Here is a 12,675-nt window from a genome sequence, read left to right on the forward strand (position 1 = left end):
GGACCCACCAGGATTACCCTGCCGGGATGCTTTGCCACCCGGTCTAGCACCCTGCCCAACATGGGCCAGGGCGGGAACACATAGAGAAGCTCTTGTGTCGGCCACTGTTGGAGAAGAGCATCTACTCCCAGGGATCGAGGGTCCCGTCCTCTGCTGAAAAAGCGCGGCACTTGGCAATTGGCCGATGACGCCAACAGATCTAGGCTCGGCTGGCCCCAGCGCTTCGTGATGTCCAAGAACGCCTGAGCAGATAGTTGCCACTCTCCGGGCTCCAAGGTATGGCGACTGAGAAAGTCCGCCTTGACATTCATGACTCCGGCAATGTGGGCCGCTGAAAGCTGCTCCAGGTTCGCTTCCGCCCACTGGCATAGACTCATAGCCTCCTTGGCTAGAGGGGCGCTCTTGGTACCTCCCTGGCGGTTGATATAAGCCACAGCCGTGGCATTGTCCGACAGGACCCGTACAGGCTTCAACACAAGTACCGGGATGAACTCCAAAAACACCAACCGAATGGCTCTGAGTTCCAGGAGGTTGATAGACCACTTGCCTCTGCAGGAGACCAGAGCCCCTGCGCTGTCCTCCCCAAGCATTGGGCTCCCCAGCCCATCAAAGAGGCGTCTGTCGTGACGACAATCCACTCCGGGGTCACCAGAGGCATTCCTGCAGACAACTTGACTGTCTGCGTCCACCAGCTCAGCGCCTTGCGCACTGCTGGGTCCAAGGGAAGGCGCACAGCATAATCCTCCGACATCGGAGTCCAGCGCAACAGCAGAGATAGCTGTAGTGGTCTCATATGAGCCCTGGCTCAGGGCACTACTTCCATCGTGGCCGTCATAGAGCCCAACAGCTGCACGTAGTCCGAAGCCCGAATAGGAGAGGCTACTAGGAACTAGTCCACCTGAGCCTGAAGCTTGACAATCCGATTGTCTGGCAGGAACACTCTGCCCACTTGGGTGTCGAATCGAACTCCCAGATACTCCAGGGACTGAGTCGGGCGCAGCTGGCTCTTCTTCCAGTTGATGATCCATCCTAGGGAGCTCAAAAGAGCAACTACCCGGTCCATAGCTTGCCGCACTCTGCATAAGAGGGGGCTCGGATCAACCAGTCGTCCAGATAAGGATGGACTTGTACTTCTTCCTTTAGCAGGAAGGCCGCTATGACCCCCATTACTTTGGAAAAGGTCCGCGGAGCAGTAGCCAACCCGAAAGGGAGGGCTCTGAACTGGAAGTGTCGTCTCAGGACTGTAAAACGCAGAAAGCGTTGGAGAGGAGGCCAGATGGGAATATGCAGGTACGCTTCCTAGATGCCCAAGGAAGCCAAGAACTCTCCTGCCTTCACTGCCGCTATAACAGAGCGGAGAGTCTCCACTTTCAAGGCCCGATTGACCCCTTTGAGGTCGAGGATAGGCCGGACAGAATCTCCTTTCTTTGGTACCACAAAGTAAATGGAGTAACGTCCCTTGCCAATCTGATTTTTTGGCACCGGAACGACCGCACCCAGGCGGATCAGGTTGTCCAAGGTCTGCTGCACTGCCACAGCTTTGACCGGAGACTTGCAGGGAGAGAGTACAAACCCGTCTCTTAAGGGTCGGCAGAACTCTAGCTTGTAGCCGTCTCTGATGACTTCCAGCACCCAAGCTTGTGAAGTTACTGTGGTCCGCTCACCCAGAAACGAGGACAGCCGTCCTCCAATCTGCACTGGGGCGTGGACCAAGGCCCCGTCACTGGGTACGAGACCCTGGGGGAGGACCGGAGGGAGCACCTCCGGGACGGCGGTCTCTGCGAAATGAATGCTGCTTGGGGGAGAAAAACCTCTTGAAGGAAGAGGGGGCAGAGGAGCCCGACCTGCCCGGGCGGTACCGACGGGCTTCCTGAAACCGTCCTCTGGAGGTACCGGGACGAGTACTAGCCCGAGCCCTGACCTCTGGTAACTTCTGCCCTTAGACGTGCCGAGATCGGTCACGATTTTGTCCAGCTCGACCCCAAAGAGCAGCTTGCCTTTAAAAGGCAATCTAGCCAGGCGGGATTTAGAGGCGTGGTCAGCAGACCAATGTTTCAGCCAAAGCCACCGCCGCGCAGAGACTGTCTGAGCCATGCCTTTAGCTGAGGCTCTCAAGACATCATACAGCAAGTCTGCCAAATAGGCTAGGCCCGATTCCAGGGCCGGCCAATCAACCCTCAAGGAATGATCCGAGGGGGAAGCCCGCTGCACCATAGTCAGGCACGCCCTGGCCACATAGGAACCGCAAACCGAGGCCTGCAAACTTAAAGCAGTTGCCTCAAAGGACGACCTTAAGGCCGCCTCCAATCTTCTGTCTTGGGCGTCCTTTAGGGCCGTGCCACCTTCCACCGGCAAAGCCGTTTTCTTAGTCACCGCAGTGATTAAAGAATCCACAGTAGGCCACAGATAGGCCTCACGTTCACTTTCAGGTAAAGGATAGAGGCGGGACATAGCCCTAGCCACCTTGAGGCTCGCTTCCGAAATTAAGGTGTGCATGGCATCATGCACGTGGAAGGTTCTAGGCGGGCGCTTCGTCCCCAGCATAATGGCAGAGCCAACAGGGGCTGAGGGAGAGACGTCCTCCGGAGAGGAAATCTTCAAAATGCCCATGGCCTGCACTAACAGGTTGGGCAAATCCTCTGGGCTACACGCGCTGCAGAGGTGTCATCCGCTCCATCCGAGCGGGGATCCGTCTCCTCCAAGGAATCCGCAAAGGACCGTTGGGAGACCTCAGACACGCTGCCCTCATCTACATCGGAGGAGACACAGTCCTCCAAGGCCTGGAAATCAACCCGAGGGCGTTTACCTCTGGGAACCTCAACCTCTTTATCAGAAGAGGGAGCAGGGGCAGCGTTGTGCATGAGGAAAGCCTGATGCAGCAGCAAAACAAACTCGGGGGAGAAACCCCCCAGACTGTGCACTTCCGCAGCCTGGGCAACAGCCCTAGACGCACCCTCAACCGGCGCTCGCAAGAGCGGGGGAGAAACATGCTGCGCATCCAAAATGGCATCCGGCGTGACACTCCGCGAAGGAGCCGCGCGGGAAGAGCGGCGCTTACTTTAGCCGCTTTGTGCCCTCGCCCAAATTAAGGGCGTTCATGGCATTAATGTCTCCAACCTCAAGGGCGGCCCCGAAGAAGCCGTCCGAGCCGTGTGGCCGGCCAAGATGGCGGAGGCGAGGAGCGGGGGATGGGCGTTTATGGCGGGAAAAACCGCCACGCCGGAGGAAGGACCGGGACATTCATCGGTCACGAAACTGTCACCCAACAAGGGCGAATCAGGCTGTAAGACCCCCGCATCCCCTCTAGAAGCGCTCAAGCGATCCGGGGAGCGACCCTTTGCGCCCTCGCCCTCCGACGCCATATGCCACGAGGAGAAGAATCGGGGAACCCCCTGCCCGCTATAAAAAGGTAAAAATTACCTGCTTGCCGCTCCGAGCTGTAACGAACTGGTGTCCCAGTGAGTAGCTGCAATGAACGTTTAAATAAACGTCGAAATAAACGCCTTTAAGGACGTTTAAAATTTTTTTTTTTTTTTTTTTTTTTTAAACGGAGCCAGCGGGAGGGGGGAGAAAAGGAGGGACCTGGCACCACCAGGTTTGCACTTGCTCAAAAGAGCCCTCAACCCCAGGCCTCAACAAAACCTAAGGATTAGGCTTGGAGGCCTAGCCAGAGCTGCTGCTGTGTGTGACCACCACCTGCTGAGATAGAGAACATACTGAGGAGTTTCCGGCAGCACATGACCACATATAGGGAGGCAAAAGTTTGCTCTCTATCTCCACCTGCTGGTAGATGGACACAACCCACCAGTCTATGGATTGATCAGCTTGATGATATGGAAATAAGCATTTCAAAAATGTTTTTAACTTGGAACACTTGAATTTACACGCAGGAAACAGGCACCAATATGTGCTTTCACTTTTGGGTTTGCTCTGACTTGCACGCATTCGTTTCTCACTACCAGTGCTTAGGGGCTTGCACAGGCTTCTTTCTGTTTCCAAATTATATAAAAATCAGCAGATTTTAAAGAATGAAGAGAGGATTTCTCATGATTCTAACACTAACACCTGCCCCAAGCTGACGCTATTTTTTTTTTGTGTGTGCTGTGCTCTGAGCATTAGGAGGGAATAGGAAATGACCTCATTAACATCTATTTGACTACATTAGCATGCCATTTGTGCTAATCTCCTGCCCTAGAGCCTTTGAGCATTCTGTGCTCACTAGTACAGGTGCTAGTTCAGCATTAATCACCTCGAGCACCCACATTTGGTTCTGAGCATTGGCCTATTAGTATCAGGTCTGTATTCCTGCTACTTGAGGATCCTGGGAGATGTTTAACCCTTTTCTGTTATTTATCCTGTGCTCCCAAGTTTAAAGTCTCTGAGAATGGAGTCTTCTGGCACTAGATTTTTTTTTTTTAAGCTTTTGAAAGTATTTTGGGGCTTTTGTGTACAGTGGGTGTCATTCATCATCTGATAACTATTTAAGGTTCCATTTCTGGAGTAGCAGTTTGCAATGCTGCAAACATTGTGGTGATCACTGAAGATGTTAGCCTGCCACCATCTGCAAGTTCTGTGCTGCAGCCTCCTCTGCCCGTGGTCCATTGCTAAATATGTACATGCTACTAGTGACCGCTATACCTTACTGCGGCTGCAAGTCTAGCACTGGCATGGTTTGCCTAGCTGCGCTATAGATGTCATTCACAAAGCTATTAGGGCACCCCTCCCCTTTGCTAATATTCCATGACAGCAGTGGGGCAGCAAAACAAAAAGGAAGGAGCTGTGGAAACTTTCCTTTAAGAAGATTGTGAGCCCCCCTGGGACAGTGTACCTGAATGTAACTCACCTTGAGCTACTACTAAAAAAGGTGTGAGCAAAATGCAAATAAACAGAAACTCACTCAGCACTTCTTATTTATTTTTCTTCTTTTTGTTTTCTCCCCCCCCCCCCCCTAAGGCTTTCTAGGTTTGCCCTCCAGAAGTAGGGAGGGAAAGCAGAGGTACTACACTACTTCTCCACTGGGACTGCAACAGGGGGAAACGGCAGGTTATCCCAGCTGTGAGACCACCACCCCCCCCCCCCCCCCCAAGCATTTCTGCTGCTTGAGCTAGGGCCTTTTTTTTTTTTTTAAAGAGTCTTCCAGAGTGTTACAAAAAAAAAAAAAAAGTCTACAACTATGAAGATAGGGAAATCACCCTCACATTCTCTAGCTGTTTTCTGTATATCCCCGCAGAGCCAAGCTGCACAGGTATCTAGTATCTGCTGGAGACTGAGAAATACTAGCTGACAGGGATCTCGTAGGTGCTCTTTGAGGCTAGTGTTTCTCCTTCTGCATCTGCTGGTAGGAGTGAAGAACCTGCTCATCTGGTCTGGAGAAATGCTTTGGGAAGCACTGAATAGAATCCCTGAAAAGTTCAAAATAGGAGCGATACTTGCCAGAAACTCCAGTTAAGTGTATAGTGAGGGCAATTATAATCCTCACCTGAGCACTGAGTTCTTTCTTAGGTCATAGACCTGAGTGATGATGAGTTGAAGTCAGGCCAGGGTAATTTATGATGTGTAGTGCCTGTTTACACCTATTCTGGTATTATATATTGGTTAATGGGAGAGAGGAGCTGGCAGTTGTGAAGGTGGAAGTTTGGTATATACATACTTGCAATATGTGAGGCTTTCAAAGATGGACTGTGGCAGTTATTGAGTAAGTGGTGGTGACTGGACTTTTACTTACCATAGATGCATTTGACAATGATTTGATGAAAGAAACTCTAAGGAATATCCTAGAAGGGCAGACAGTGGCTGTTCCAACATATGACTTCATCACTCATTCCAGGTATGGCATGGCACTGAATGGAGCAAAGTTATGACACTTGATATAAAAGAAATATACATCCTTGCCCATCTTTTTATATACCTTTATTTCTGAAGTCATGACTTATGCAGTTTGTATGCAAACTCTGCACTGCACTACACTCATTCATAATTCTCAAAGAATGATATATAAAAAAAAAAAGCCTTAACTTCTTCCAAGTATCACTCACATCTATAAGTGTTTTTACATCAGTTTTAAAATCATTGCCACAGTTGATTATGTTATTACAGATGTAATTTGAGCTCTTATGTTTGGGGCCGGGTGTCAGGCATCTTATACCTTTACCCTCAGCCTGCCCCTGTCTGCCAACTAGCAAATAATATAGAAACACAAATATTGGGGTGAGGGGTACCCACTTCATACAGTTCATTCAGAAGCAGTGTGGTCAAGGCAAAAGGCTTGAGCACAGTGCTTTTGAAAGAACAGTATTAAGCAGGTAGACAGGATAATGCCTTGTCAGGCTACAGTTAAGAGAGTCTACTGAATATATTCTGCTTCAAGATGATGTGGGATTAAGTCATTTCTTAATGTTTGGACATTCAGTTTTAAATGATTATAGGTTAGACTTTTTTTTTTTTTTTTTAATTTGAGTAGTAAAGATCATCTACAACATAAAACATCAAGGCTATGTGGAACTGTCACTGGTAATATGCAAAATGTGCCTTATTGATGCTGGTAATTTCCTGAGCTACACAAAGGCTGGGGGGGGGGGGGGGCTCGGTGCCTCACTGAGAGGTTTTATTTTAAGTATTTATAACTACTTCAGCTGTTTCTTGCTCATAGCTATTGCGGTTAGAAGGTCCTGGTATTTTTTTTACATGGAGAGTTTATAATTTTTGACTTTACAAGTGTCTCTCTCTGAGAAAATCAGATTCGGAGGTGTTACCAGTTAAAGAATAAAGCAGCTGTGAATAGACTCCATGGAGCACCTGACATTTTGATCAAAGAAAATTGTATTTAGCTGCTAGCATGCCCATATTACAACTTATATATTCAATACACAGGTTTTCCCACAATCAACACCACACAAGAAAATACTGGTGTGTGAACAACCCTATGTGCTGCCCCACCTCATTATAATACTACAAAGTAGCCTATATCCAAGGATCAGTTGGTTCCCCAATCTGACATCCACCTTTGAAAAAGAAATATTATAGTAAAAGTAATTTTCCATAGTAAATACAAAATGAGCTGACTAGGGTCTTGGATCCAAATGAGCTAGTAAATACCTAAATTTTATTTAAAAATATGACCTTGCTTATGTTTGTCTGTACATGTGTCACTCTATTGTTCAAATCCCCTATATACCCTGATAATGGTATCTCATCCAAACAGGTAATGAGGGGATGTTAATTGTCAACTTCTGAAGGTACATTATTGCATGTGGTAGTATCTTTCTGGGTCATATAATGCTAGGATGAATGTCCAAGGATATAAACCCTGCTGGAGATGTTGATGTTTCATTTAACACTAATGGAAGAATTTAAGCTGTTTGGATGAGATACCATTATCAGGGTATATAGGGGATTTGAACAATAGAGTGACACATGTACAGACAAACATAAGCAAGGTCATATTTTTAAATAAAATTTAGGTACTTACTAGCTCGTTTGGATCCAAGACCCTAGTCACCTCCTCTTCATCCTATAACCCACTCTGTCAACCAACCTACCCAGGCCTCCTTCTCCTCTTTTCCTGCTATCACCGAAGAGGAAACCGCCCATCTCCTCTCCATCTCGAAATCCACCACCTGTTCCTCAGACCCCATCCCCACCAACTTACTTATCACCATCACTCCTACTATCACCCCCACCATCTGTCATACCCTCAACCTCTCTCTCTCCACTGCAACTGTCCCGGACACCTTCAAGCATGCTATGGTCACACCACTCCTCAAAAAACCATCACTTGACCCTACCTGTCCCTCCAACTACCGCCCCATTTCCCTCCTACCCTTCCTCTCCAAGATACTTGAACGCGCGATTCACAGCCGCTGCATTGATTTTCTCTCCACTCATGCCATCCTCGATCCGCTTCAATCCGGCTTTCGCCCCCTACACTCGACAGAAACGGCACTAAGGTCTGCAATGACCTGTTCCTCGCCAAATCCAAAGGTCACTACTCCATCCTCATCCTCCTCGACCTATCCGCCGCTTTTGACACTGTCAATCACAACCTACTTCTTGACACACTGTCCTCCTTTGGGTTCCAGGGCTCTGTCCTCTCCTGGTTCTCCTCTTATCTCTCCCATCGTACCTTCAGAGTACACTCTCATGGTTCGTCCTCCTCTCCTATCCCGCTCTCTGTTGGAGTCCCTCAGGGATCTGTCCTTGGGCCCCTTCTTTTATCAATCTACACCTCTTCCTTAGGCTCCCTGATCTCTTCTCATGGTTTCCACTATCATCTTTATGCTGACGACACCCAGCTTTATCTCTCCACACCAGAAATCACTGCGGAAACCCAGGCCAAGGTATCGGCCTGCTTATCCGACATTGCTGCCTGGATGTCCAACCGCCACCTGAAACTGAACATGGCCAAGACTGAACTTATTGTTTTCCCACCCAAACCCACTTCTCTCCCTTCACTCTCTATCTCAGTTGATAAACACCCTCATCGTCCCCGTCTCATCTGCCCGCAACCTCGGTGTCATCTTCGACTCCTCCCTCTCCTTCTCTGCACATATCCAACAGATAGCCAAGACCTGTCGCTTCTTCCTCTATAACATTAGCAAAATTCGCCCCTTCCTCTCTGAGCACACCACCCGAACTCTCATCCACTCTCTCATTACCTCTCGCCTTGACTACTGCAACCTACTCCTCACCAGCCTCCCACTTAGCCATCTATCCCCCCTTCAGTCCATTCAGAACTCTGCCGCACGTCTTATCTTCCGCCTTAACCGATATACTCATGTCACCCCTCTCCCTCAAGTCACTTCACTGGCTTCCGATCAGATACCGAATACAGTTCAAGCTTCTCCTACTCACCTACAAATGCACTCGATCTGCAGCCCCTCCTTACCTCTCTACCCTCATCTCCCCTTAAGTCCCTACCCGTAACCTCCGCTCTCAAGACAAATCCCTCCTTTCAGTACCCTTCTCCACCACCGCCAACTCTAGGCTTCGCCCTTTCTGCCTCGCCTCACTCCATGCTTGGAACAAACTCCCTGAGCCCATACGCCGGGCCCCCTCCCTACCCATCTTCAAATCATTGCTCAAAGCCCACCTCTTCAATGTCGCCTTCGGCACCTAATCACTACATCTCTTCTCAGGAAATCTCATCTACCCCAACTTGACATTTCGTCCTTTAGATTGTAAGCTCTTCTGAGCAGGGACTGTCCTTATTCGTTAATTTGTACAGCGCTGCGTAACCCTAGTAGCACTCTAGAAATGTTAAGTAGTAGTAATAGCAAAAGCTATGCCAGGATGTACAAGCCTTTAGCTACATAAAGAAGCAGTCCTTGCCTTTGTGGCAGTAGAATGTGAGCCATGCCAAAACAAAAAAAAAAGTCCACCGAGTCTTAAAACATATTTCAGTCAATAAACAGCAGAAATATGCATGATCTCCTTTCCTCTTCGGTCCCAGGTTGGCAAAAACCACAATGGTGTACCCTGCAGATGTACTACTCTTTGAGGGGATCCTTGTCTTCTATAACCAGGAGATTCGAGACATGTTCCATTTGAAGCTCTTTGTGGACACAGATTCTGATGTCAGGCTTTCCAGGCGAGGTAATTCACTGTCTCCTTGCTGTTGTGTGTCTAGGTGCTGTGGTGTTCAAGTTAGCCACCATCTCTCCACCTCTTTTTCAGTTCTCCGAGACATGAGACGTGGTCGGGATCTGGAACAAATTCTTACTCAGTATACTACCTTTGTGAAGCCTGCTTTCGAGGAGTTCTGTTTACCGGTACTTCTGTTTGTCCTTATTAAATGATGTCAAAGGGTGGGGGGGATAATGACAGCAGGCTTCAACGAGGAAAAATACTTTCACCTTTATTTTTTTTAGGGAGATCCCATAAGATTCACTACAGTGGAAACAGGAGACTTGTAACAGTTTTAATCTGTAGACCAAACCTTCTGGGTCAATTTTAGTCCTCAGCCTGTACAATATCTATATCTCTTTGCTGTTTCACTAGGCAGATGTTCTATTAATAAGGGAAAACCAAGCAAAGGGATTTAATAAGGGAAAATTAGGTTCTTACCGTGATAATTTTCTTTCCTTTAGTCATAGCAGATGCAGCCATTACAGATGGGTTGTGTCCATCAACCAGCAGAGGGAGATAGAGAGCACATTTTTTTCAGTGCCTCATACCAGCTTGCTCCACTGCCTCTCTTCAGTATTTGAAGCTTCCAAAGCAGTATGGCAAACCGCAATGGGAATAACATGAGCTTTCCTCACAGTGAACGATGGCCCTGCAACAAAGGGCATTAACTCAGAATGGAGGGAATGAAACATCCTCCCGGAGGGCATAAACTCATCCTCCACTGAGACATAACTGGAGGGAATAAACTCATCCTCCAAAACATGAAACTGGAGGGAATTAAGTCATCCTCCTTTAATTGAACAAAAATCCTGAAGACTGTTTTCCAACTTTCTCCCAAGGACGGAATCTCCAGGAAACATGAATAGAACCTGAAATAGATTTACAGCAGATAGCAATCAGACAGGGAGGGTTCATGGCTGCATCTCTATGACTAAAGGAAAGAAAATTATCACGGTAAGAACCTAATTTTCCCTTCCTTGTCATCAAGCAGATGCAGCCATTACAGATGGGATGTATCAAAGCAATCCCTAGATAGGGTGGGAACAAGCCACACCACGCACCAGCACTTGTGCGTCCAGCCTGTAATGTTGGGCAAAAGAGCTTAGAAGCCCATGTTGCTGCACTACAAATCTGTTGAAGAGAGTGTGCTCCAGTTTCAGCCCAAGAAGAGGAAATTCCTCTAGTGGAATGCGCCTTAAAGGCATCAGGCGGAGGCCGGCCGGCCGGCAAGCAAATAAGCTGAAAAGATAGATTCTTTGAGCCAGCGGGCAATAGTGGCTTTAGACGCTGGAGACCCTCTGCGAGGACCTGATAGCAAAACAAACAGATGATCAGAGGTCCTGAAAGAGTTAGTAACTCGCAGATACTGCAGCAGAGTCCTGCGTATGTCCAACAGGTGCAATTGCCCAAAAGATTCTGGAAACTCCTCCTTGACAAAGGAGGGCAATAAAATAGGTTGGTTTAGGTGAAACGCTGAAACCATCTTAGGCAAGAAGGAAGGCACGGTCCGAACCGTGACCCCGGACTCTGAAAATTGCAGAAAAGGGTCTCTACAGGACAGCGCCTGGAGCTCTGACACCCGTCTCGCCGAAGTAATGGCCACTAAAAAGATGGCCTTCAGTGTCAAATCTGTCTGAAGCACGCCGAAGCGGTTCAAAGGGAGCACCCTGAAGGGCTTTCAGCACTAGCCCCAGGTTCCAAGCTGGACAAGGTGCACGCACGGGAGGACGGAGCCGAAGCACCCCTCTAAGAAACCGTGCCACATCTGGATGAGCAGCTAAAGACACGCCTTCAACCTTGCCACGCAGGGAGGCCAATGCTGCCACTTGCACCCGCAGGGAATTATAGGCCAAGCCTTTTTGTACACCATCCTGCAAAAAGTCCAGAATCAGCGAGACAGGAGCCTGCAGGGGTGTGATCTCTTTGGAAGCACACCAGACTTCAAACTGGCGCCAAATCCTGGCATAAGCCACGGAAGTGGAACGCTTGCGGGCTTGCAGGAGAGTGGTAATTACTTTATTGGAATAGCCTTTGTCTCTCAATTGTGCCCTCTCAATCGCCAGGCCATAAGACCAAATCGGCCGGCGTTCTCCATGGTCACCGGACCCTGTGACAACAGGTTGGGAACCAGAGGTAACTGAAGGGGATCCTCTACGAGCATCTGTCGGAGGTCCGCATACCAAGGCCAAACCGAGGCAACAAGAACCACTTCTCCTGGATGCAGCCGAATCCGCAGGAGCACTCGCCCTATCAAGGGCCACGGAGGGAGCACATACAGTAGGCCCGGAGGCCAGGGTTGAGCCAAGGCATCCAACCCCGTCGAGTGAGGATCTCTCCGTCTGCTGAAAAAGCACGAGACTTTGGCACTGATGCTTGTCGCCATTAGATCCATCACGGGCTTGCCCCACTTGGCACATATCTGCAGGAATACTTCATCTGCAAGTTCCCACTCCGCTGGATCAATCTGATGCCTGCTTAGATATTCGGCTTGTACGTTGCTCTGACCTGCAATGTGAGCTGCTGACAGAAACTGTAGATGCAGCTCGGCCCAGTGGCAAATTTGTTCGGCCTGCGCGGCTAGAGCTCTGCACTGAGTGCCGCCTTGTCGATTTATGTAGGCCACTGCTGTCGTGTTGTCCGACATCACTCTGACAGCCAAATCCTTCCAGGGTCACTTGAAAAGCCAGAAATGCCTGAAACACCGCTTTCAACTCTAGGCGGTTGATGGACCACTCCGACTCCTCGGGTGTCCATAGACCCTGGGCATGCTTCCCCTTGCAATGTGCGCCCCAGCCTTTCAGGCTGGCATCTGTCACCACTAGGCACCAATCGGGGAGCGCCAGCGGCATTCCTTGCCGCAGCATGCTGTCTGAGAGCCACCACTCCATACTGAGTCGGGCCGCAGGGAGCCAAGAGAGTCTGCATTGATAATCCTGAGATACTGGAGACCATCTTTGGAGTAGAGCATACTGTAGAGGTCTCAGGTGCGCTCTCGCCCAGGGCACCACTTCCATGGTGGCCGTCATCGATCCAAGCAGCTGGACAATGTCC

The 12,675-nt window shown here is 49.2% G+C and overlaps 1 protein-coding gene across 1 annotated transcript in view; it reads left to right on the forward strand.

Moving 5' to 3' along the window:
* Nucleotides 1-12,675, forward strand: part of UCK1 (uridine-cytidine kinase 1) — a 30,333-nt gene that overhangs the window by 13,030 nt on the left and 4,628 nt on the right. The window contains exons 3-5 of the mRNA XM_030207797.1: nucleotides 5,731-5,827; nucleotides 9,449-9,591; nucleotides 9,673-9,767. Of these exons, the coding sequence (XP_030063657.1) occupies nucleotides 5,731-5,827; nucleotides 9,449-9,591; nucleotides 9,673-9,767 (335 nt within the window). The remainder of the gene's footprint in view (nucleotides 1-5,730; nucleotides 5,828-9,448; nucleotides 9,592-9,672; nucleotides 9,768-12,675) is intronic.

This window comes from Microcaecilia unicolor, chromosome 6 (assembly GCF_901765095.1).
Source record: "Microcaecilia unicolor chromosome 6, aMicUni1.1, whole genome shotgun sequence".
Lineage (NCBI taxonomy): Eukaryota > Metazoa > Chordata > Amphibia > Gymnophiona > Siphonopidae > Microcaecilia > Microcaecilia unicolor.